The sequence below is a fragment of the Aotus nancymaae genome, unplaced genomic scaffold, assembly GCF_030222135.1.
Source record: "Aotus nancymaae isolate 86718 unplaced genomic scaffold, 86718_ANA_hifiasm-v0.15.2.pri h1tg000040l, whole genome shotgun sequence".
Classification (NCBI taxonomy): domain Eukaryota; kingdom Metazoa; phylum Chordata; class Mammalia; order Primates; family Aotidae; genus Aotus; species Aotus nancymaae.
In genome coordinates, this window is record NW_026988454.1 from 51,083,958 (window position 1) to 51,107,835 (window position 23,878).

Below are 23,878 nucleotides of genomic sequence, written 5' to 3' on the forward strand. Positions count from 1 at the left end.
GAACATTTAACTCGGAGTCTATATCTTCATCTGGGTAAATAAGTTGTCCTTATTTCATTCTGTCTTGGCATTCCGCTCTGTAGTGATAGCCTCAGTCTTTCCATCTCCTAATCTAGGCATATACTTCTCACTTGCATACTTCTCTACCCAAACTTTCATACCCACCCTACCCATTTTTACCCCACGTCTATTCACAGCCAGATTTCTTCTAGCTACTTCTCTTCTGATCAAACCTAATGGAATTCCTCTTTGTCCATGCTGAAAAAAACTCCCTTTTGTACTAAGCTTATTTTTCAAACTTTCTTCTTATGTCTAGCCCTAAATGGATGTGGAGACTAGATGATCACCTGTCAGGTGATTCCTAATTTAAATGGGGTGGGGTTGGGGAACACTTAAGATCCTTCCAAATCACAGATTTTATTTAACAACTAAGTCTTTCAATAACACCTTGTCTCCAGTTGTACTCTCCCATGCAGGCCAAATCTCACATCCTACCAATTCACAAGCAGCATGGAGCCAGCCTCTTCCATTCCTGAGATAGCCTAGTTCTCTAAACGACTCTAGGCATGACTCTCCGGGCACTTTGATAATTTGAAATCACCATTTGTGTATGTATTCTTTTAAACCTTCACCAGTAATTTCTATTGTCCTAGGGATAGTTCTAACTTCTCAGTGACTTAAGGAACCTCGATTCTATTTGTCCATTTACCTTAATCCCTACGTTAAGTCTGGGGGGAGGGGGAGTATCAATTTCTATCTTGCCACACAGCTGCATACCAATTCACTTATCATCTCCAACTGACTCCTCAGTAAAATCCTTACCATTGATACTTCAAGAGTTTTGCCTCTTTCCAAAATATTCAGTTCTTCCTTTGTCACAAAATTTGTTCCACAAAAATTTGTATGTTGAAGTCCTAACTCCCAAAACTCTAAATGTGACCTTATCTGGAAAGAGGGTCATGCTGATGAGGTCATATTAGAATAGGACAGACCCTTACACCAATATGACCAGTGTCTTTATGAAGAGTGGGAATTTGGAGCCAGACACACACACATACAGACTGCCATGTGAAGATGAAAATAGAGATTGGAGTGAAGCATCTGCACGATGAGCATGCCAAAGATTGCCAGAAGCCACCAGAAACTCAGTAAAAGGCTTGGTACAGATTCTCCTTCGTAGCCTCAGAAGGAATCAGTCTGCTGACAGATTTTAGATTTTAGACTTCTAGCCTCCAGCACTGTGAGACAATAAACTCCTATTATTTAAGCCACCTCATTGGTAGTACTTTGTTACAGCAGATAACTAACAGAGTCCTAGCTCTAGAATTTTCTCATCTCTAAAGTAGGCACTGTAATTCTTTTATCTATACCAAAGAACAATAAAGTATCTTTATTGTGCTTGCTAAGTGCCAACAACTATGCTACATATTGCACGTAGATTAACTAATTTAATCGTTACCACAGTCCCATAATGTAGTTACTTGTATAATTTGTATCGTCACCTTTTGAGGTGATGGAACCTGAGGAATGGAATAATTAAGCTATCCAAGGTCCCACAGAATGTGAAGAAGCCAAGATATAAATGCAGGCAGTCTGACCAAATTAACCAGGAAATAACTATCTTTAGAAATAATAAAGTCACCATCATCATATCATTTCTCTACTCAAGAGCCTGTATTTCCCTCAGCAAAATGAGCAACACTCTTGTCCAAGAGCTTCCACAATCTAGCTCTGGCCTCTCTTCTCAATCTCATCCCTCATTTCCTCTCTACTTAAACCATAAACTCCCCCTTCAGACTTACCTGCACATCTTTGCTTGAGCATGACTCACATTTCGTTCCTTTATTCCCTGTGTTACTGTTACTCTCTCTTATCTGCTCCACACCCGATGTGGTACTCTTCTCATTCAAAGAACACAACACTCTTTAATGAAGCCTTCTTGGCAACTCCATCCATACGCAGTCTCCCCGGGAACCCACATATGCACTGTTCAATATTCTTTGAGAATTCAGGGATGGTGCCAGCCATGAAGATGCTTATATCATCTTATAAAATTATAGAAGAAATATTTATACAAACACCAAAATAAACTGATGTTTGCTTAAGAATAACAAAGTACAACTGAAATTTACAGAAGAGAGGTGTCACATCTGGCTGAGGTGAAGAAGGATGGATGTGCTGAGGAGGTAGTAGTATATGAATTCGGCATTAAAAAGGGGTCAGTAAGAATGTGTACAGATTTCACTCTGCTACATTAGTGTCTCTGCTACATAAAGTGTCTCTGCTATACACTTAGTAGTATATGCTTACTGAGTTATGTGAATATACATATTATCTTTCTATCTCACATTTATTATTTCAGTCCTCTCTGCATCCTAAAGGGATTACCATTCAGGTATCTTCTGCTGGGAGGCAGGGTCTGAGATTTCTTTGTCTTTCTTGTAGTGTCAAACACCCTTGTGGAAAACAATGAAAAAATATACAAAGAAAGGAAGGAGAAAAAGAGAATGTCATGAAAGGAGGTAAGTGAATTCCCATGACTTTTCCACAAAGTTCTTGACTCAGAAGGCACTCCCTATCTGTTTGCTCTTCTTTTTGTGCCTTTGCTCTGCTGGCTGTTCTGCTTGTAGTGCTTTCTCCTTTCCTCTTTTTTGTATAAAATCCTCTGAGACCCAATTCATTCTCCCCCTTTTGCCCTTGGAACCCTCTGGATCTCTTCCTTCCCGCAATCCTGCTGCATACATTTATATCCTTTCAGCACCTAATTGTTCTCACAAAGTTTCATATTTAGTTATTCTTCTCCGACCAGATTTTATAGCTTCTCAAGGCTGGAAACTATGTTATATTTATTTTGCATGCCTTCCCCTCTTCCATCCACCTAGACATCCCCTCAAACACAGAAGTATCTGGCAAATACTTATGCAATGACTAAATCTTTTCAGTATTTCTATCACTAAAGTAAAATGTCCTTTCATCTGACTCTCCAAGTTCAAAAGTACACTAAGAAAAGTTATATATCAAAGCATTCATTCTCAAGTAACACAGATATATCTTTTCTAAAACTTCCAATCACTGAACCAAACATCAGTGACTTCACCAACAAGAAAAAAGACATAAGCACACAAAGAAGGATCTGTAATATAACCACTCTAACACCGCTAACTCAGCTCCACTTCCTTATGTTCAGGGTTTATCATTTTATGGCACTATAGTAGTCTAAATACTGCCATACATAACCTTTCTCAAGAAAGAGATATTGGAAGTGGTCCAACAATCTAAAATTTGCAAGATGAAATTTAACAAGACGAGGTTAAATTGAACTTTTAAAGTTACCATAGCAGACACTCAAATGCCACTTCTTAATTTGAATTTTATACAGAATAATTCTATGCAAGACACATGAAGTCTAAAAATTTTAATGGTGAATATCTTAGGACTGTAACAAAGCACATAGATAACAGAATGAATCTACCCTGAATACCTGTTTCCTTAGAAAAAGAAAGTGGATCTTAAATTTTCACACAATAGTTTAAGAAGGGATAAATTGAATTTGCATAAAAGCAACAGATCAATTCCTATTTTGCTCCCTATTTCTCCTGGGTTCTCATTAAAACCAAAAGCTCTAACTTTTTTTTCTCAAAAAACCAAAAGCTCTAACTTATGGAAGAATTAAGGTAAAGATAGAGGAGAAAGAGGAAAAAAAGTAATCTGGTAACTAAAGGGGCCAGCAAATGACATCCTTGCCTAAGATAACTTTGTAGGTTTTCAGTGCTCCCAAGAATCAGTTTCTTTTGAGAAAGGTAATTTTAAAAAGCATTTTGAAATTGCCTCAAAACTATAGTCTATAAGACTAACCTGACACAAAACTCCAAATACCTAAAACATTAACTTAGCTGAGCTCCATTTCTTGGCATTCTTCAAGCCCACTGACCTACTTATTATTAGTTCAGAGTGCATTTTCCAACACCTCACACTACATCAAAATGAACTTGCTTTTAAGATACTTATATCTTAATTTCATAAGCTAATTTTAATATTGAGAAAAAAAAAAGAGCCACAGGCCTAAAACCATGGGATCAATTCTGCTGGAGATTGCATCTTCCTAACAAAATAAAGTTAGCATACTGTTTATAAAAACATTGTTACTGTTTTTAACCATAAACACTGCAAATAAGAAGCATGCTATGACAGAAGTTTTCAGGTTCTTTCTGACATGGGCAACCTCCATATTTTAACCACATGACTGATGAGTGTCCCCTATATTCACACAACTATTGAAATCCTTTGCCTCTCACTACCAGTCTGGCTGTACCACAGAAAATGATATAAAGAAAAGTAAATGACAAGACTTTTTTTTTTTTTTTAAAGGTTATCTAGAATGAAAAAGAAATGTGGATGGGGACTTTAGGTACAGTAAGGTGGTAGTGGATGTGTTAATTTGATTGTGACAATCATTACATGATGCATATGTGTATCAAATAATCAGACTGTACACCTGGAATATAGATCATCTTTACTGTTAATTAAGTGTTTCTTTGAAAATTTAAAAAATAAAAAAGAGAAATATGGAGAAAAAATGACTTGTTTGGGGAGATAACAGATTAAGCAGGGAATGGAGAAGTTTTACAATGTTTACCTGAATGAAAGATTGCTCTTATATATGATCAATATTTAGTCAATAAGTACTTTGTTCTTATAAAAATACTAAGTAGAAAATGTAAAGGCATCTTTTATGTAAAACATTAAAACCTTTTCTTCTATATTTATATAATTAAATCATTTCTAATTTCTAAGATTTTCAACTTCAAATGAGCAGAAGTTGGAAATTAGAGCCCCAGAAGACAAATTTAACATCCCTTCAGGGCAACCCCATTTAAACCTTTCTAAACAAAAGAAGAATTCTAAAGTCTTCTTCAGAAATCCACCCTAAAGGATAAAAGCATTCAGAAAAACTTCCCTGTATTTAGCATAAATCCCTCTTGATGCTTGCTTTAAGTCAATTTCCCCCTTCTTTTTCTTCAGGGAAGATGGAAAACAGCTGTTCAACATTCCCTTTCAGGATACTTTTTCCCTTCCTGCCAGGTCCCTACCCTCCTTGGGAGAAATGTAAACACTGCAGGTGACTCCAAAATCCAGCTGGTTCAAGCCTGATTATTCATGGGGTTGGTGAGCCTGGTCCCACTCATACCACCTTGGAATGATGTCATCAAACTGCAAAGGCCCTAAGAAAAGACTTTTTCCTAGAATTTGTGGAATTCTAGAAATCCGCTGCATTTCGTCTGTCCTGGAGGCTATGAAAATGACAAAAATAGCATAGCTTCAAGAATAAAAGTTTAGTCAGGACTGTCTAGAAGGTAAACAAGGTTGTATTGCAGCCCGGTACCTTGGTCTTCACTACTGCTCTACACTGTGTGTCAGATATTGAGTGCACCTTGGAATGAAATATTTTTAAATGACTTGATCATGCTATTCCTATTTGTCACAGAGGTGACTTTCTCAGTGACAAAAATTGTCATTTCTTATTTCTAAAATTGAAAAATTCTCTTTCAGTACCCCAGTCTAAAGGACTACTCGGTAAACAAGCGTCCATTTCTAGTCAGTTATTTCTTTAAATGAACAATGTATATGGATTCACGACTTTTATCGGCAGATTACTACACTTTACAAAAAAATTTATACAACACTAATGTTGCTACCTCTTATTCCAGGAATTGCTAACAAACATCATTTTTCTTGCAACAGCCATTTGACAGCAACAACAGAGCTGCTATATTGCCTTTGTACTTCATCAATAAAACATTAAAGACCCACAAGCTTGGTGAGCCTATTTCCTTTACAAATTCCTTTAGAGTTAGGAAATGCTGATTCAACTTTGTTGTAATATAATGTTTGCATGCATTAAATGCCTACTGTTTAGTAGCTAAGTTTGTTATTCTTACACATGAGAAAAATGCAAAAGCCCTGATTTAAGCAACAAACACAACTTTAAAGCTTTATGAATATTTCCAATGTAAAGATTTAAATGACAGCTTTTTAAACTATGTACCTATTCAATTTCTACCAAAAGGCTAAGAATGCTAATTTAAACACACACTTCAGATATGATTATTTGAATTTCGATATGATTATTCTGCCATAGTTCACATTAATAACAGAGAAGAGAGGAACTATTAAGTCTAGAAAAAGTACTCAAAAGGTGAGGGTTGACATGCAGACACATACATTCAGTTGCAAACTCTTTCTGATTCTGTCTTGGACAAAGCAGATGAACATAAATAATTTACAATGGATATGTCACATATGTGTAATTGAAAGCCAATTGCCTATCTGTCTTTTGTTATATTTTCTCTAACAAGACTACACTCACCTAATATGTATGACTATTCCCAAATATAAAATGCAAAAGCAAATTATGCTTATTTGTCAGTATTCTTTATAGCTTCTACATATTACTGAAGAGGCAAATTCTTTTCTTTCAGAACTTGTTTACTAACATTTTATGACAACACTACCAAGATCACGTTTACGGAATAATCCAAGAGAGCTGAAGCAAACAGAAGGAAATCCAGTGGCAATCAATACATATTAGAATTCATGTTATTCTGAATTAAAGATAGAACAAACTACTCCATTCAAGAAATAAACAGATGGCCTCAATAATCTTTTCTTCTCTTTCCAAATTAAAATCATTGCCTTTCTTCTTTGTGATCTCTAACAGGCTCTCTGAACACTATTCCTCTAGCAGGTTTATACTCTTCTGGGCATCTGAAAGAGGATCTGGAATCCACACCCTCAACAGGCTGGAGCTTGCCTACACATGGCAGAAGTAAGCAACACAATTGGTAAAGGTACAGCTAAGGAGACTCAGCAATCAGCCTAGGGCTCTGCAGGAATTAGAAGAGGCCCTACAATGGAATCCTTAGAAGGCATGAGAAGAGGCGGGGGCTGCGGAAAGGGGATCTGTAAATAGCCAGTTACACTAGCCTGGGAAGCACGGAGGCATTTTAGGGAGCTGACAGTTCATGGGGAGTAGTGAGTAGTAAAAGGGATAATAAAGTAGAGCAATAGGAAAATGAAATGTTGGAATCTTTAATAGTATGAATTTGGAGTCACAAAGGATAAAAGTAGAATTAAATGTGTACTTCAATTTAATCTTCTATTTAAGGTATACCACTAATGACTTGAAAATGAAAGACAAGTCTCTTACTTTTAGTATGTCCATTTCCATACCCCGAAAATGAGTGTAAGACACTAGCTCTATATCACTTTCCATTTCTACTAGGCTAAAACATTAAAATATTTGAATTCTTTGAAAAAAGTTAAAAGTACTAGGCAATTTTAAAATGCAAGTATTTGTGTAGCTGTATGATCAGGGGTTTTCCTTTACTGCAATTATCTAAATGCATATGAATTTCTAAGCAAGGGTTTATTAATAGTTATGGTCACTCTTTATCTCATCCATAATACCTTCTATTTTTCTTTCTAGTTTGATTATTTTCTGCAACACTTCACCATCAGCTAATCAAGCCACTCTTGTATATATAACTAGAAGTTGTGAAACACTGAAGTGAGATGCTAGAAATTTGGGATACATTTGTTTATCACACACATAAAAAGACTTTTTTTTTTTGAGACAGGATCTTGCTCTGTCGCCCAGGCTGGAGTGCAGTGGTGTGACCATATCTCACTGCAGTCTCAAATTCCTGGGCTCAAGTGATTCTCCCATCTCAGCCTCCCGAGTAGATAGGAAGAAAGATTTTTCTTTGAAAAACAAATATTTCAATTAAAAATACTATCCACTTAATGAACAGTTTATTTTTTAAAAGCATTAGAATGGGGCATTAGAGTTGAAAAGACTTTGTGAAACATACATTCTTAATTATTGTTATCACCAAATGGTAGCATGGGTCGGTGTACCTCAAGAGTTTGGGATTTTAATCTCTACTTCCCATTCTAATTCACCATATGAATTTCATAGGAAAATAATTTTTCTTTTCAGTATTCTGGGCTTATATATAACTTGCCTCATTGCCATGTTGGGCACCAACTTGAGGTATAAGGAATTTTGCTGTGTCACCCAAACATTTGCTGGTAATGTGGTGCCCCAGAGAGTTTTATTCTACCAATCACTATAGGAGAAGATAACATAATCCAATGATGAGAAAATCTTAACATATTTGCTATGGTTTGGAGAACTGTCACCTCTAAAACTCATGCTGAAACTATCTCCAATGTGGATGTGGCAGTATTGGAAGGTAGGACCTAGAGGTGATCAAGTCATGAAGCTTCTACCCTCATAAATTATTAATCTATTCATGGATGAATAGGTTGATGGATTCATGGATAATCATGGGAGTGAGACTGATAGTTTTATAAGAAGAAAAACCTGAACTAGCATGAACAACTCCCTCACCATGTGATGCCCTGCATCACCTCAGAAGTCTGTAGAGTCCCCACCAGCAAGAAAGCCCTCCCCAGATGCAACCCCTCAACCCTGGACTTAAGACTCCATAACTGTAAGAAATAAATTCCTTTTCTTTGCAAATTATCCAGATTCAAGTATTCTGTTATAAACAACAGAAAATGGAGTAAGCATTTAATAACTGTACTATCCTCTTCCCAGACACATTCTTTTAGTAGGGTTATGTCACTGAAACTCCTCAGGTGCAAACCCACTGCTTCAGAATAGTAAAGAGCCAGCCCTTCTCAGAAAACAGAATAATAGTATCCACTATAATCAAGTTCCCTCTACCACAGATTCTGGCTCTCCTCAAAGGGCTGCCACAAACACATTCCAAGTCAATAACAGCGTTTCTCTTTTTTTAGTTGGGGAATGGACAGTGGAGTGGTGAAAAAGAATATTTACTATATTTAGGATTCAAGTATGCCAATGGTTATATATTATTTAATATATGCTACAAGCACAAAATGCTAGTCTTTTAGGAGTTTGTTCTTCCTTTTTGAAAACAAAGATTACCAATATACTAAAACAAAAATTTAAATACTTTCTTGTCTCTATAATTATTTATTGAAATCATGCTATTGAGTGAAAATCATGCAATTTCTTTCATGCAACACAGTGTGATCCAAGGCAAGTCTAAATAAATACCAAAATATTCTATCACAAATAACATTAAGAAATGTATACATATTTTACTGTTTAATTGCAGAATGCACTTTCATCAATGATCTTAAGGCACTTTTTCAGAAATTAAAACAAACTCTTCATAATGAGGCACTGGGAAGCGTCTGTGAAGTTAAGACTTTCATCTCATGGATGACCAATGGGTCCTCTCAGGGCAGCACTGCTAGATATTGAACTGGAGAGCCTATAAATCTCATTGAAATGAACTGTATTAGCTTGTTTGTGAATTAATTTCATAAATACTAAAACAGATGTACACACAAACATTAGTCACTTAGATGGTCCTGACCTCACATAGCAAACCTAGCTGATGTCTCACCCAGTGTTTTTTCTCCATCAAGTCGCCAAGATCAGAGGGAGGGACTGCCTCTATCTAGCAGGATTCAGAACGGAACTTAATAACCCCATCATGGCAACTGCCTATACTATTACTGTGCTCTGTTGTCAAAGTATTTCTTGGTCAAAGTTTCTTTTCTTTTCATTCATTCTTTTTTTTTTTAGAATTTCCTTTTACTTGGTGACTGTATTATCAGTGTTTTTTAATCTGTCAAGATGTACTTTGTAGGCCAGTGTTTTTATTTAACTGAAACTTCATAAAAACTGATACTGATATAATATACTAGTCAATTAAAAATAACTCTTCCCAAGCTCAAACTTGGGAAGTGCTGCTTATTGATGTTTCTCAGGTTCTGTATCAGCAGCTCCAAGAGAGCTAAGGCTGATCTCATATACCCCTGTATGTAACCTACATAACCAGCACTGTCTGGCACTTTTTGCTGAACCCACACAGAGGAGTCACTAGGTGATGGAGACATCAAATTCAATCTGTTATCTTCTCCATTTTTACTAGAACAGATCTTACCTACACACTTCAAAAAAGAACTTATATCTGTATCATGACCCTCAAAGGAAGAGGTCACGATACAGAAATCTAAGTATTTGCATGAAACAAATACTCAGATAATCCTATATTTTATTTTCTCGTTGGCACATTAGGTTTTTTGTGATCCCACTTAGTAATATAGTTAGAATACTCTATAAAATATTGTATATCACCATTTCACATATAGATTATCATTGAGAAATTTCTTTTAAAAACGGGAATTAGTGAAAGTTTAAATTCTATAATGTGAAAAATACAGAAAATATGTCTGAGAAGATCTTTCACGCATTTAATTAACAATGCTAAACCATGACTATCTAAACTATAACCAACGAAAAAATTTTTAGAAAGAACTTTATTACAAGAAGATTCCTAGAACTAAACGCGTCATTGCCTGACCTAAAGAATTCCAGGTAAGTGAGGTTCACCTCCTGATTTTAACCAAAGGCTTTGGTTTCCATCTGAATGCCAGCCGGCCTAGGAGGAAACTGCTGCCTTAAAGAAGCGATGAAAACGAAAAAGTTCTCAGGTCACAAACTTAGCTCAGATTCCAGCCCCGACAGATCTCGAGCCCTTGTGGCATCGCTTTCAGAGCTTCCCAGTCTGTGAGTCAAGCCCCCGTCTCCTCCCCTCCCGGGGCTGCCTCGGGATGAGGTTTACTAACAATTTCTCTGAGCGCCGGCGGAGCCAAGGAGCGCTGTAATCCAGCGTCTGGGAGAGGCTTGGAACGCTCTTCCTCTGCTTCCGCAGCCGCAAAGTAGGGCTGCCAGCGCCAGGATCGGCACACACGCCGCCGCCGCCTCCCCAGCCCCCAAGGCTGGGGTACGGAGGGAAAGGAGGACGCGAGGCTGTGCCACCCAACCCAGTAGAGTGAAGCCGAGGCCCCGTGGGCTGTCGAGGAAATCGCGGCTGGGCAGGCCACATCCGACTCACGGAATGCGATCTCCAGGTTCTCAGCGTGTTCCCGGCTCGGTGCTCGGCGTTCAAGGGGGTGGGGAGGGGCGAAAAGCCGCCCCCGGAGGCTGCTCAGCCGCCTGGGAAGCCCGCCGCTCTGACTTCACGCGTCAGGCGCTCTCTCCGAGCCCAGCCGAGCCGGGCCCGGGCGCTCAGCCCGCGGCGCTCCGCTCTCAGCCGGGGACGTGGCTCTCCGTCTCCCGCCCGCGCCGCGCCAGCCCGGCGGGCTACCCGCCCGAAACTCCAGAAGAAAGTTGAGCCGCGCACCCCAGCTCGCCCCTTGCGCGCCCCTCCGCTTACCGCTCCCCGCCGAGGCTCCGTCCTTTCCAGCGTCGCTTCCGCAGCCTCCAGAGCCCGCTCCCGACCCCCCTCACTCCAGGGCGCCCAGGCTCCCGGGCCCCTCCGAGCCGAGCCCTCCGCGCGCCCGCCGCGCCATGGGTGCTGGTGGGCGCCGCGCCCCGGGATGCGCTGCTGCAGCCTCCGGCGGCGCTACTGAGAGCCGGGCCGGCGCGGGCGGGTAGGTGTGGGCGAAAGGGGCGGAGGGAGGGACGCGGCGGGCGCTGAGGCTCCGCTGGAGAGGGGAGGAAACCGCAACGTCACCAGAGCCCGAGGAGGCGAGGATGAGGAGGGGGAAACGGGGATCCCCTCCCCCGGCCGAACCCCGACCGCAGGCCCGCCCCGCTTTCTCCCGCTCCTCCTCTCCCGGGACTCGCCGCTAGCAGCTGCGCCCGGCCCTCCCCGCCACCCGGCCCCGTCTCCACCCTCACCCCTGCCCGCCAGGCCTCTTTGGCTGTAATTTGTTCTAGTTTCTTAGGAGTCAAACGCTTCGGGTTCGAGAATCTCACCCAAAGGAAAGGTAACTTTTGGAGGCCCAGGGGGAGGAGCTGATGCTTCCGCACAACTCTGAGAGAGGAAAGCGAGGAGTACGTTAAGAATCTTACTACCGGGGCTGGTGCCCACTCCCGTCCTCCTCCTCCCGAATAGTTAATGCCTCTTTTCTCCAGAAATCGGTTTTACTCTCTTCTCGAAGAGAAGTTAGTGGGAGGGGGGAGTACTTGGTGGGGGGGGGGGGGTCACCTATACAGAAGTTCTGTCCTTTACTGTACCAACAAAATACACTAAATCCAAGCGCATCGAACCCTGCAAACTGAACAGATTTTAATCATAGAAGGTCAGGAGCAAAGCATTTAATGTAGGTAGCGAATAAGAGGAAATGTATCTCACGAGGTGGGGTGGGTGGGTGTGTGTGTGTGTGTGTGTGTGTGTGTGTGAGAGAGAGAGAGAGAGAGAGATTACTTTCCTCATGCAGTTCAGGTGGAGCATTTGCAACTTTGGTAGTCACAGCCTCTTGGAGAAGTGTCCTCCTGTTCTCCAGATACCAGCCACTGTGTACAGACACACTCAGCCAGTTCTAACTAGGCCCCAAGGAGATGTCAGGTATGATCAGGGCCATCACCTCAGGGATAATTCCCCGCCTCAGTGTGTACATGTAATTAACCTACTAGACCTAGATTGTACAGAAGTGAAAGATTTGTAGGCTACTTACCCATCCATTAGAATGGGAGATATTTTACTGGGAGCAGTGCTTTTCTCCATTTTTGCTTCCGAGTGCTTTAAGTTCTGAAGGGTACCTCCATCCAATTCCCCTGTCCTCAGAGGTTCTCACTTCTATTCGGCCATATTAGAAAAAAAGGTGGATGTCTCAGTTTATGCTTCTCTTTTTCAGAAATTGCATTTAAGAGGAACTAGTTACAAACAAGTCAAGAGGAAGTGGTACTATTAAATTTTTTAAATGTCGCTCAGGTAAACCACTAATTTGCATAAACTTCTTGATGCTTTAGGGAAGGCCTGTGGATGAGAGAAGAGGGCTCTGGAAATTGGAACTAAGTTTTGTTCAAATCCAAATTTTGCTTTTACTACTGTGGGCCTTGGAAAACTAACATCAGAGCCACAGTTTCCTCGTCTATAGTGTAAAAATAATACCTTCGTTGAAAAATTGTAGAGAGGATACAATGAAAATAGCTAATGTTTATTGAGAGTTTACTATACCATACCAGATGGTCACTGTGCTAAGGGATTTACATATACTAATTCAAGTATTAGAGAGAATAAATTGTGAAAGTGCCTAGCTGTACTATGTAATCCATAAGTGTTAATTTCCATTTATCTTCTCAAATTTGAAAGAGACTTTAGAAAAAAACATCTGGTTTAATTTACTTATAATCTTTCATCAAGTATCTAGTTCAGTGATTCTCCAACCTAGAATTTTAGAATCAGCAGGGAGCTATAATAAATTCTTTCCAATGGGGACCCCCACACAGATCAACAAATCAGAATCTCTGGGGTTAGGGTCTAAGCATCAGCATCTGCATTTTAAAATCTCTCCCATATGATCACAATGCGCAACCAGGATTGAGAATTCTTCAAAGGAGGCAGTACTCACTGGCATTTGCTCCCCTTTACCCCCACACCCTCCACAATTTTGCTTTTGAGTGACCTGCGAATTGACCTCTGGATGACATTCACTTCATGCAAAGGGCCTCCCCGTTGCAGTAAGTCTCAAAGGATCTGCTGTTCTGCTTTCTGGAATCTACAGGATACACGTAGCCTTCATTCCACAGGAGAATACTTCAATTTACCTGAGTACATATTAACTTCATCAGCTTTTCTTCATCCATTAGGAAAGCCTTCAGTAGGAGATTTACTTTGCCAACATCTCTCTCAAACCCTGATTCCAAGAATTGAATTTAAGGTTTCACCCAAGTGACAAAGTAGAAAGATGTTTAATGGCTTTGTTGTAATTACTGTATTTCCCTAAGTATATCCTTGGAGCTTTTATGGCAGCAATATTACCCAGTTGACTCCTACGTTACAATCTACTAAATAAAATCTCACAAGTGTTAAAAGTTAAATTGGAGAATCACTGAACTAGACAACTACACTCAATGCAGTGTTCAGCACTTAACCTGTGATTCTACTGAATTTTATTATGTCAAATTAGGCCTTTTAGCTTGTTGACATGTTGGGTATCATTGATATAACTCAATTTCATAACCTCTGTAAATCCAGTCTGTATGCCATGTCATCATTTAAGTTCTCATTCTCAGGTACCTTCCTCTGCCAGCTGACACTGGATTTAAATGCTACTGATGAAATTCTTATCAGTTGAGGACACACATGTTACCTTGTCCTGTTTTTGTCTGTTGTCCCAGGGTAGCAGCTAGTGTACATGGGTGCATGGTCCTTTTGTAGGAATTAGAAAAGGGTACCCCTATTCTCACCTTAGCTGAAGGATTAAGAAAAAGTGGCCCCTTACTCCTAGATGCAGCCCCAAAGAGACAGCAGATGAGCTTTGTCTATTGGATATCTTTGCTCTACTGTAATATTGTCAAAAAAAGGAAATGACTACTTAGTGAATTCTGGTTCATGTTTGCAAATTTGTGCCTGCCTTTTCAAGTACCCAGATGTCATTCTAATAATAGGTTTATTTTGCTCAGTATCTGTGAAGTTTCTTGCTTTGGTTTCAGACTAAGGCAAGAACTGGAACCCCGTTTGTCCACCTCCATTTTTTAGTGTTCATCTCCCTCTATGCTGATTCTAGCTGAGAGTCCTTATTGGTAAACCCTTCCTTGCTGAGATGGAAATTTACTAGGCAAGAAGAAGTTAAGCTTTAGACAGCTAGGACATATTTTCTTACAAGTTTCTTCACCTATCTTTTCAGTTAACTCTTTGAAAGTTTATTTTATCCCTTACATTTAATGGTTTGCTTTTACATAATAGAGAAGACAAAAACGGGAATTAGTTTTGTTTAGTCATGGATTTATCTTAAGCAGAGGCATCCCTTCCATGTTCTTCTCGTCTGAACAAAATGAAATATATTTGTTGTTGTTGTTGTCCTTAGTTTTTTCTTGGCTTTAGCCTAAAATAACAGACTAACAATATTGTAGGGCTGTTACAGGTATGTGGTTTCTGTTCTCCCCTTGAGTTTAATTTATTAAACTAAATTTTAATCTGCCTTTTAGGTTTTACCAACCAGTCAGCTGGTCCATGACTGTGCATCTGCTTCCATCCTTAAAATGCTTTTTTTTTTTCCTTTCTCAGACCAAAATTATTCTATTTGTAAAATTGCCTTGCCCTGCACCTATAGATTCTCCCATCTTCAGATCATGGAAGAAATAAGATCATTTTGGTTTGCTTAAGCCATACTGCCATGTACTTGTACTTACTGACTCAGTGATAATCTGCTCAGCTTTCCCTTCCATTTTTGAGCGTTCAGCCCTGGCCAGGCATTCTCCAGAGGCTTCTCCAAGGTTCCTTGCTCAGGCCTGCCTCCCTGCCTTTCTCAGCGCTAACATGCTCTTCTCCATTACCAAGACTGCTCTGCTGCAGCTGCTTCATCTCCAGATGACTCAAGCTTCCTGGGCTTAGTTTTCATCTTTAAAACAAAATGAAACATTTACCTACATTCTTAATCATAATTCAGTTCCATCTCAACTGTGAGTCACAATTTGAGATTTCTTCTGCAGGTACATACTTCCTGGCCTTGCAACCTTCTAATAGGTCATGAAATAGACCAGGCACATTCACATGTGTCTCCTTTTATCCTCACAGGCACTGACTGATGAGGAAACAGAGGCTCTGAACCTTAAAGTGAATTTCCCAAGCCATAAATGGTTCAGACCACATATGATTATGTTTTCTTGTATAAAACATAGGATCCTTCCACTAAACCACTTGGCATAGATTAACTTTTTGCATCTAAAGCCGCATTTACAGTTTGAGTACCCTGGCCTCAGTTGAAAGCTATTTGCCACTCATTGACAAGTGACTTTTGAAATGGATGATTTTATATCATCTCTTATAAACTACCCAAGGTGTCCCAAACACCTTCCAAATTATAGTATTGTTCTCTGAAATTGCAAAAATTATTATTGGCATTTGCTACATGAATGAATGAAATTAGATGTTATTCTTTTCCTCAGATTTACTGAATAGACCAAAAGAAGTGATCATTTAATATTATAGGCTCCTTCATGGTAGAGACTCTCGTCTTCATTTCTCTAGCCATTCCTTATACTTCCTGGCAGAGGGCATCTTTATTAAATTAGAATTCAGTTTTCGGATTGTGGTTGTGTCCCAGTCTAGATACAATGGTGGATAATATAATGTGTTCATCAAATAAGAGCATGGACTTTGAAGCTGAACGAAACAAGCCTGAAATCTAGATTCTCTGTCACTAATTGTGTGACCTTAGGCAGGCAAGTCATTTAATATCTTTGAGTTCTACCTTTTCATCAGTAGGATTTTGATATGTATACTTTGTCATACAGTTTCTGGAAGGAGCAAACAAAATGCTGTATATAAAATACCTGCCAAAGAATGAGAACTCAATAAATAGGTGTTTATTGTCATAACTTAGAATTGTTCTGGGGGCTGTCAATGAGAGCCTTTGGAATCAGTCTCTTGTGGACTGGAAATGCCTGGGCATTTTTCAGGCAGGATCTGAACCAATTAAGGTGAATAATACCCTATCTCTCACAACCCTGCTAAAAGTAAAACTGAGGTCATGCCAGTTTTTGCAGTAGTTTGAAAACCAAGCCTTTTGTGCTCTTCAGGAGAGGTAAGGATTGTCTTGGCAATATTCTATAATAGTAATTCTAACCCCTGGCTGCATATTAGCATCACTTGGGAGAAACAAAAACACACCATGCCCAGTCACACTCTTAGAAATTCTGATTTAATTCCTTCTATGATGAAGTCCAGGCACCCTATATGCTTTTAAAGGTACCAAATAGTTCCAATATGGAGCCAGAGTTAGAATGAATGCTACATAGCAGTGATTCCCAAACTTTGCTGCCCATTAGAACCATTTGGAGAGCTTTAAGAACTTCTGATGCCCCAGTTATAGTCTGTACCAGTCAAGTCAGAATGTCTGAGGTATTAAAAACTCTGTGATTCCAATATACCAAAAGTTTGGGAACCACTATTTTATAGAGTGTTACTAAATAGACTGAGCGCAGTGGCTCACACCTGTAATCCCAGCACCTTGGGAGCCGAGGCGGGCAGATCGCTAGAGCCCAGAAGTTCGAGATCAGCCTGGACAACATGGCAAAACTCCATCTCTACTAAAAACACGCAAAAAATTAGCCAGGCGTGGTGGTGCATGCCTGTAATCCCAGCTACTCAGGAGGCTGAGGCATGAAAATTGCTTGAACCCAAGTGGCGGAGGTTGCAGTGAGTCAAGATCACACCACTGCACTCCAGCCTGGGCAACAAGAGTGAAACCCGATGTCCAAAAAAAAAGCATGTTACTAAACAGGTACTTGCACCAAAGGAGGTATTAATTAGACTTAGAGAATGTGTTTATTTGCCACTATTGTTCTGGTTTGTTAATTATTATTGTGAAGATTGGTTTTTATTAACTCAAGCTCACTAATGTATTTCTTTCTAATACTTTTGTTGGATATGCAGTTTGGGAAAAATAGTATTTGATGTCAATACTGGCTGAACTAGTGAAGTTGACTTCATATTGTAGTTAATGTTTAGCTTCAAATTTCTGCTGCCTGAGTATTATAAATAGTGAATTCCAATAAAACATTTAATAGCCAGGCCATTCAGACTTCTTCTGCTCAGACTTTTTCTTCTGCTGATGAGATTACCTGTGTCAGGCAAAGAAAATCTTGGCTATTTTGCATCAATAGTATCTTGTAGATGGGAAATAGTTAACAGTTTGCTGATGTTAAACTTAAGTATGTAGTCCAATGACATGTTTCTATGATCCTTTCTCACCTAATTCCAAAGAATACACACTGGTTCTTCTTTCCATGTTTTCTTTCATTTTTTTGATTTTTTTAGTAGTGCCATTTTGAATTTACCATTTTTACTTATCTTGGCCAAATGGAAAACACTGCCATTTGTAAAAAATGTTAAAATAACAAAAATTTAAAACCCAACAACAGTTTAACAAACAAACAAAAACAGCGTTCCTTAGAAGTACTTGTAATCTAAGGGAGAAAAGTAGAAGGAAACTTGGAATAATTATATTCTAACCGTTTCATTTTACAAAGAAACCAAGGGTAACATTGATGGGGACCGTTACCAGTTTCTGCTGTTAATTAGTTAGAAGTGGAAGGAGAAGTCAAACTTCCCAATTTCTAGTCAGATTTTCTTTTTCTCACTTCTTTTTGCTGAATCATTGGCCAAAAATGTACAACTAACTTCTCCTTTTGGGATCTGCATATTTCATATTAACTCTGGGAATTTATGAAAAAATGTAAAGATTCATTTCCTCCATTAACAAAATGTCAATGCCTAAGGAGAAATAAGGTTTATTTTTGGAGGAAATCAAGTGCCTACTCAGAATGTGCAGGGGATGGCACCTTTCATTTAGCAGCATTAAGCTTAATGTGTTATATTTTACTTATGATGTCATTTCTCCCTGATACATGGACAATGTTACATCACTACATACCTAAAATCACTGTCTAACTAAATGCCTATACTTGAGGTGAAATCTTCAATAAACTTTCACCCATTTTGAATTATTTTTCCTCTCATTATAGCTGGGAATTAAGGTATTTAAAAGTTCTGATAAATTTTCATCTTTTTATTGCATGAATCAATTTTCTGAATTTTCTGTTATTATACAAGAAGGCTGATACTTGATAGCAGTGCTTCTGTTCATGGTGGGCAGATTAATGTTGTGGTGTGAAGATCAGCTAAGTATTTATCATATACACACACACACATGTGCATATATATAATTAAAATCTCACTTTCTGATCAGTCATTAAACATGTGGCAAGTATCTATTTATATATATATACACACACACACAAGCACACACATATATATGTGTATGTGTGTGTATATATATTTAAAAATATCCCTTTCTGATAAGTTATTAAACATGTGGCAAAAAAAGCAACTGTTACAAAGTAGAAATAGACATAGGATACAACAATCTTGGATTGTAATATAATGGAAAAGTTACTTCAAATGAATCTGCCTGAAATTGAAAATTTCAATGTTGTCTTGGGGAAATGAATGGGTTAATTCTGGAAATTGGAAGTTGTAGGTTCTAGGACTAAATATTTCACATATAAACCATTTGACCCTAGAAGAAATTCTTTCTGTTCTTACTTACCCTATAAATTTGGAAAAATCAGCAATAGCATAAATCATGATAACTTGGGCAAATCACTTAACTTCTTTTGAGTCTTAGTGTCCTTAGCTATAAATAGAAGAACCCGTCCTACTTCATTTGTTCTCAAGTGTGGTTATACTTTAGGATCATCCGAGAAACTTTGGGGGAAAAAATGATGCCATGTACTACCTCCAGACAAATTAAAATGAAATTTCTGCAGAATGTGGCCTAGGTTAGAAGTGCTCAAAAGTGTGGTCCATGAACCACTGCTATTAGCATCACTGATGCATTAGTCAGCCTGGGATGCCATAATAAAATACCATAGACTGGATGGCTAAAGCAATAGAAATTTATTTCTCACAGTTCTGGAGACTAGGAAGTTCAAGATCAAGGTGCTAGCCAATTCTGTTTCTGATGAGAGTTCTCTTCCTTGCTTGCAGGCAGTAGCCTGTGTTCTCACATGACCTGCACATGGAGAGAGGGTGATCTCTCTTTCTCCCTCTTCTTATAAGGTATCACCCTTATGACCTCATTTTACCTTTCTTTAGTCCTAAAAGCTCTATTTCCAAATGTGGTCACATTGCGGATTAGGGCTTATACTTGAGATCTTGAAAATTTTCAGACCGAGCCCAGATCTATTTAATTAGATTCTCTAGGGGTGAGGGCCAGAAATCCATGTTTTAACAAACTCTGCAGGTGATTCTTATGTACATTTGAGTTTGAAGACCACTGGCCTAAGCCAGTAATTCTTAACACTTAGACTGTATATTGGAATCACTTAGGGAATTTGTAAACCTTTGATACCTGAGGCCCTGTTGCAGAGATTCCAATTTACCTGTTGCAGGATGCTTAGTCTAAACAAGTTTTAAAGCTCTGAAAGTGAATCCAGTCTGAGAACCACTGGTGTAGAAGATCTCTGAGGGTCTTTGCAGTCTAAAATGGTATAGATTTTAATATAATGACATACACAAAATATGTATGTAATACAATACATAGTCTAGATAATTTTCATCAGAAGGAAGGTGATAGAATAGCTCTATTTTGTAGCTTCAGATACAACTTACATTCGTTGTCAGTTCCTTTTCATTAATCACTTGATGATATAATGCATTAAACAGGAACTTTTTGAGAAATACTATTGTGATAGTGCATTTGCTAAATATAAGCTCCTTTATTCTTCAGTAAAAATCAAGATTGATTTGATGGTTAATGTGTTTCTACTGGATAAGACTAAATAATGGTTTGGAGAGCAGCCAGAGGCTTATGAGGCGCACACACACACACACACACACACACAATTTTTTTTCCAGACACACACACAATTTTTTTTTCCAGACAAACACACACGCACACACAGACTTTTTTTTCCCAGAGATGGGGTCTTGCTCTGTTGCCCAGGCTGGAGTACAGTGGCAGGATTGTAGCTCACTATAACCTGAAACTCCTGGGCTCAAGTGTGGTTTGTCTCACCGCAGGCTCCTGAGTAGCCGGGACTGCAGATGTGCACCATCACACCCAGCTCTCTTGAAATATTTTAACAGAATCTTACAAATTTTGAATCTAGGAATAATTCTGGAAAACAAACAATCTGATTATTTTGTAAATTTCAAAAATTCATTAAGCCATATAAACTAAGAAGTTATGGGTATTTCTTAATATTAAAACTTCTATTCAGCCAGGTGCAGTGGCTCATGTTTCTAATCCCAGGACTTTGGGAGGCAAATGCGGGCAGATCATGAGGCCAGGAGTCACCAGCCAAGCCAACATGGTGAAACCCTACCTCTACTAAAAGTACAAAAATTAGCCAGGCATGGTGGCAGCACCTGTAATCCCAGCTACTAGGGAGGCTGAGGCAGGAGAATCACTTGAACTCAGGAGGCAAACGTTGTGGTAAACCAAGATCACACACTGCATTCCACCCTGGGCGACAGAGCAAGACTCCATCTCAAAAAAAAAAAACAAAAATAAAAACTTCAGTTATATATTTTTAAAATCTCTTTTGTTATCAGAATATAAATGGCCCTAATATAAAAATTATAGGCCGGGCGTGGTGGCTCATGCCTGTAATCCCAGCACTTTGGGAGGCCAAGGCGGGTGGATCATGAGGTCAAGAGATCAAGACCATCCTCGTCAACATGGTGAAACCCCGTCTCTACTAAAAACACAAAAAATTAGCTGGGCATGGTGGCGCGTGCCTGTAATCCCAGCTACTCAGGAGGCTGAGGCAGGAGAATTGCCTGAACCCAGGAGGCGGAGGTTGCGGTGAGCCGAGATTGCGCCATTGCACTCCAGACTGGGTAACAAGAGCGAAACTCTGTCTCAAAAAAAAAAAAAAAAAAAAAAAATTATAGATGCCATTTTCCTCAAGTTTTACAATAATAGTGGTAAAAAATGGCATCTTAAAAAATGTATTCCAAATCATCAGAACTTTGACCAGTAAATTTAATATGTACATATTAAGTATCCATACTAATGTCACAAAGGGACTGAAAGAGTTAACACTAAATTGGTACATTCACTCAAATATTCATCCTCTACTGAAAGAGAGATAATGGTGTCACCTTTATTTACAAGTCTTTTAAAAACTAGCTTTTGAATATTTTTCCCATGTTTCAATAAGTAAAATTACCAGGAAGTTACTAATGAAATATTAAAATACATGTCAAGATGTGACTTTGTTTCCATATGCAAATGTGGAGAAATATTATTTCCCTTTTTAATTTTTTTTTAAATTTTAAGTTCCAGAGTACATGTGCATGATGTGTTTTGTGACATAGGTAAATGTGTGCCATGGTGGTTGGCTGCACCTGTCAACCCATCACTTGGGTATTAAGCCCAGCATGCATTAGCTATTTTTCCTGGTGCTCTCCCTCCCCTGTCACCCACAGGCCTCAGTGTGTGTTGTTCCCCTCCCTGTGTCCATGTGTTCTTATTGTTCAGTTCCCACTTATAAGTGGGAACATGTGGTGTTTGGTTTTCTGATCCTGTGTTAGTTTGCTGAGGATAATGGCTCTATCCATGTCCCTCAAAGAACATGATCTCATTCCTTTTTATGGCTGAATAGTATTTCTGGTGTAATATTCCTTCTCTTTAAGCAAGTTTTTAAGTAAAACATAATTTTGTGGGGAATCATTTGAAAATAATGTTGCCATATGAACTGTGCTTTCTTTGGATGCTACTAAGAAAGACTATGGCTCAGCAAATTAACCTAAGAGATCTTGCCTCACAAGACAACAGATACCATTTTGTGAGTAAAATGAGCTACATCAACACTTAGAATCACAGATGAGCTGAGTTAACATATGCTTGAAAAGAAAAGGAAGTATTATAGATTCCCAATTTGTAAGAATATTGCAAAGCCTATCTGTTTCCACTTAACAACATCACCTGTCCTATACACTGTACTGAAATTAAAGATCTGTATTATAGTTTTTATTCTGAGTGTGAAAGAATAATAGTAACTTTGTTTGTCCCTGATTTATCAGCTGTCGTTCTCTAAAATTTAAACCTAGACAAGAAGCTTTTGAACTTTACTAATGTTAAAACAGTATTTGCTATATATAGGAAACAAAAGCTATGTAACTACAGTAGCTGAACTAAAATTATAAATAGAAGAGTATATATATATATATATATATATATATATATTTTTTTTTTTTTTTTTTTTTGAGACGGAGTTTCGCTCTTGTTACCCAGGCTGGAGTGCAATGGCGTGATCTCGACTCACCGCAATCTCCGCCTCCTGGGTTCAGGCAATTCTCCTGCCTCAGCCTCCTGAGTAGCTGGGATTACAGGCACGCGCCACCGTGCCCAGCTAATTTTTTGTATTAGTAGAGACGGGGTTTCACCATGTTGACCAAGATGGTCTCGATCTCTTGACCTCGTGATCCACCCGCCTCGGCCTCCCAAAGTGCTGGGATTACAGGCTTGAGCCACCGCGCCCGGCCAGAAGAGTATATTTAAATTTGATCATAGATAGTTGACAACAATTACTAAAATTCTTAAGACTTACTATTACCCCTCTTTTCTAATCTCTCTAGAATACAGTTAAGAAAACAATATGAGGCTTTAGAAGGAGGAAGTTGTAAAAGATATCATATATGCAAACCTACAAATGCTTGTATAGTAAGTGTTCTCTAGCATGAAATCATAAGAATTGTTATGCAGTCTAATAATCTATTTCTGATAAATCACTTAAGGCAAATTTTCTTTAAACCTTTTCTTTAAAACTAATATGGAGAGGCAGATGATAAATAGGAAGATAGATGATAAAGATAGAGAAATATATATATATTAACAAAGTTTCAGAAATCAATGTTTATATTTTTATTTTAGTCTATTTCATTAAAAAAGAAAGAGAATTTGATCAACAAAACAGATTTCAAGACCCACTAATAGACTGCAACTTGAAGCTTAAAAATATTGCACTGAGGTTACCGTGTATGTGGAGAGATACTGTTCATGTTTACTTTCAAAATTTAAGTATATAGACCTCTAAGAATTACAAAACTGAAATAATGACTTCCTAACTCTTTCTAACCTACATAAATCTGACTGAGAAACACAATGAAGCATCAAGAAGATGGCTTGATGCTTTAGCCAAACAAAAGGCAAAGTAAAGTCAACTTTGATTAAATTAAAATACCTCGTGGCATTTAGAGACATGCTCATATTAGCAGGAGAAGGAAACAGTAGCTCTTCCAACAGGAAGATCGTGTGTTTATGAGACACAACAAGAAATGTTTCAGTA

The 23,878-nt window shown here is 38.7% G+C and overlaps 2 protein-coding genes across 5 annotated transcripts in view; one reads left to right on the forward strand and one right to left on the reverse strand.

The window, feature by feature from the left end:
• DSE (dermatan sulfate epimerase) overlaps nucleotides 1–23,878 on the reverse strand; it is a 164,590-nt gene that overhangs the window by 67,618 nt on the left and 73,094 nt on the right. For 2 of the 4 annotated variants that reach the window (XM_012460412.3, XM_021666827.2), the window contains exon 1: nucleotides 11,283–11,373. The exons of 1 other annotated variant lie outside the window; for it this stretch is intronic. The gene's annotated coding sequence lies outside the window, so the exon portion shown is untranslated. Of the gene's footprint in view, nucleotides 1–11,282; nucleotides 11,374–12,528; nucleotides 12,671–23,878 lie in introns of those variants that run through there. One more of the 4 variants, XM_012460414.2, reaches the window with a different exon arrangement.
• Nucleotides 10,536–11,478, forward strand: LOC105722717 (uncharacterized protein DKFZp434B061). The gene is given in 3 exon segments (XM_064360363.1): nucleotides 10,536–10,633; nucleotides 10,721–11,417; nucleotides 11,419–11,478. Coding segments are annotated over 3 exon segments (855 nt in total).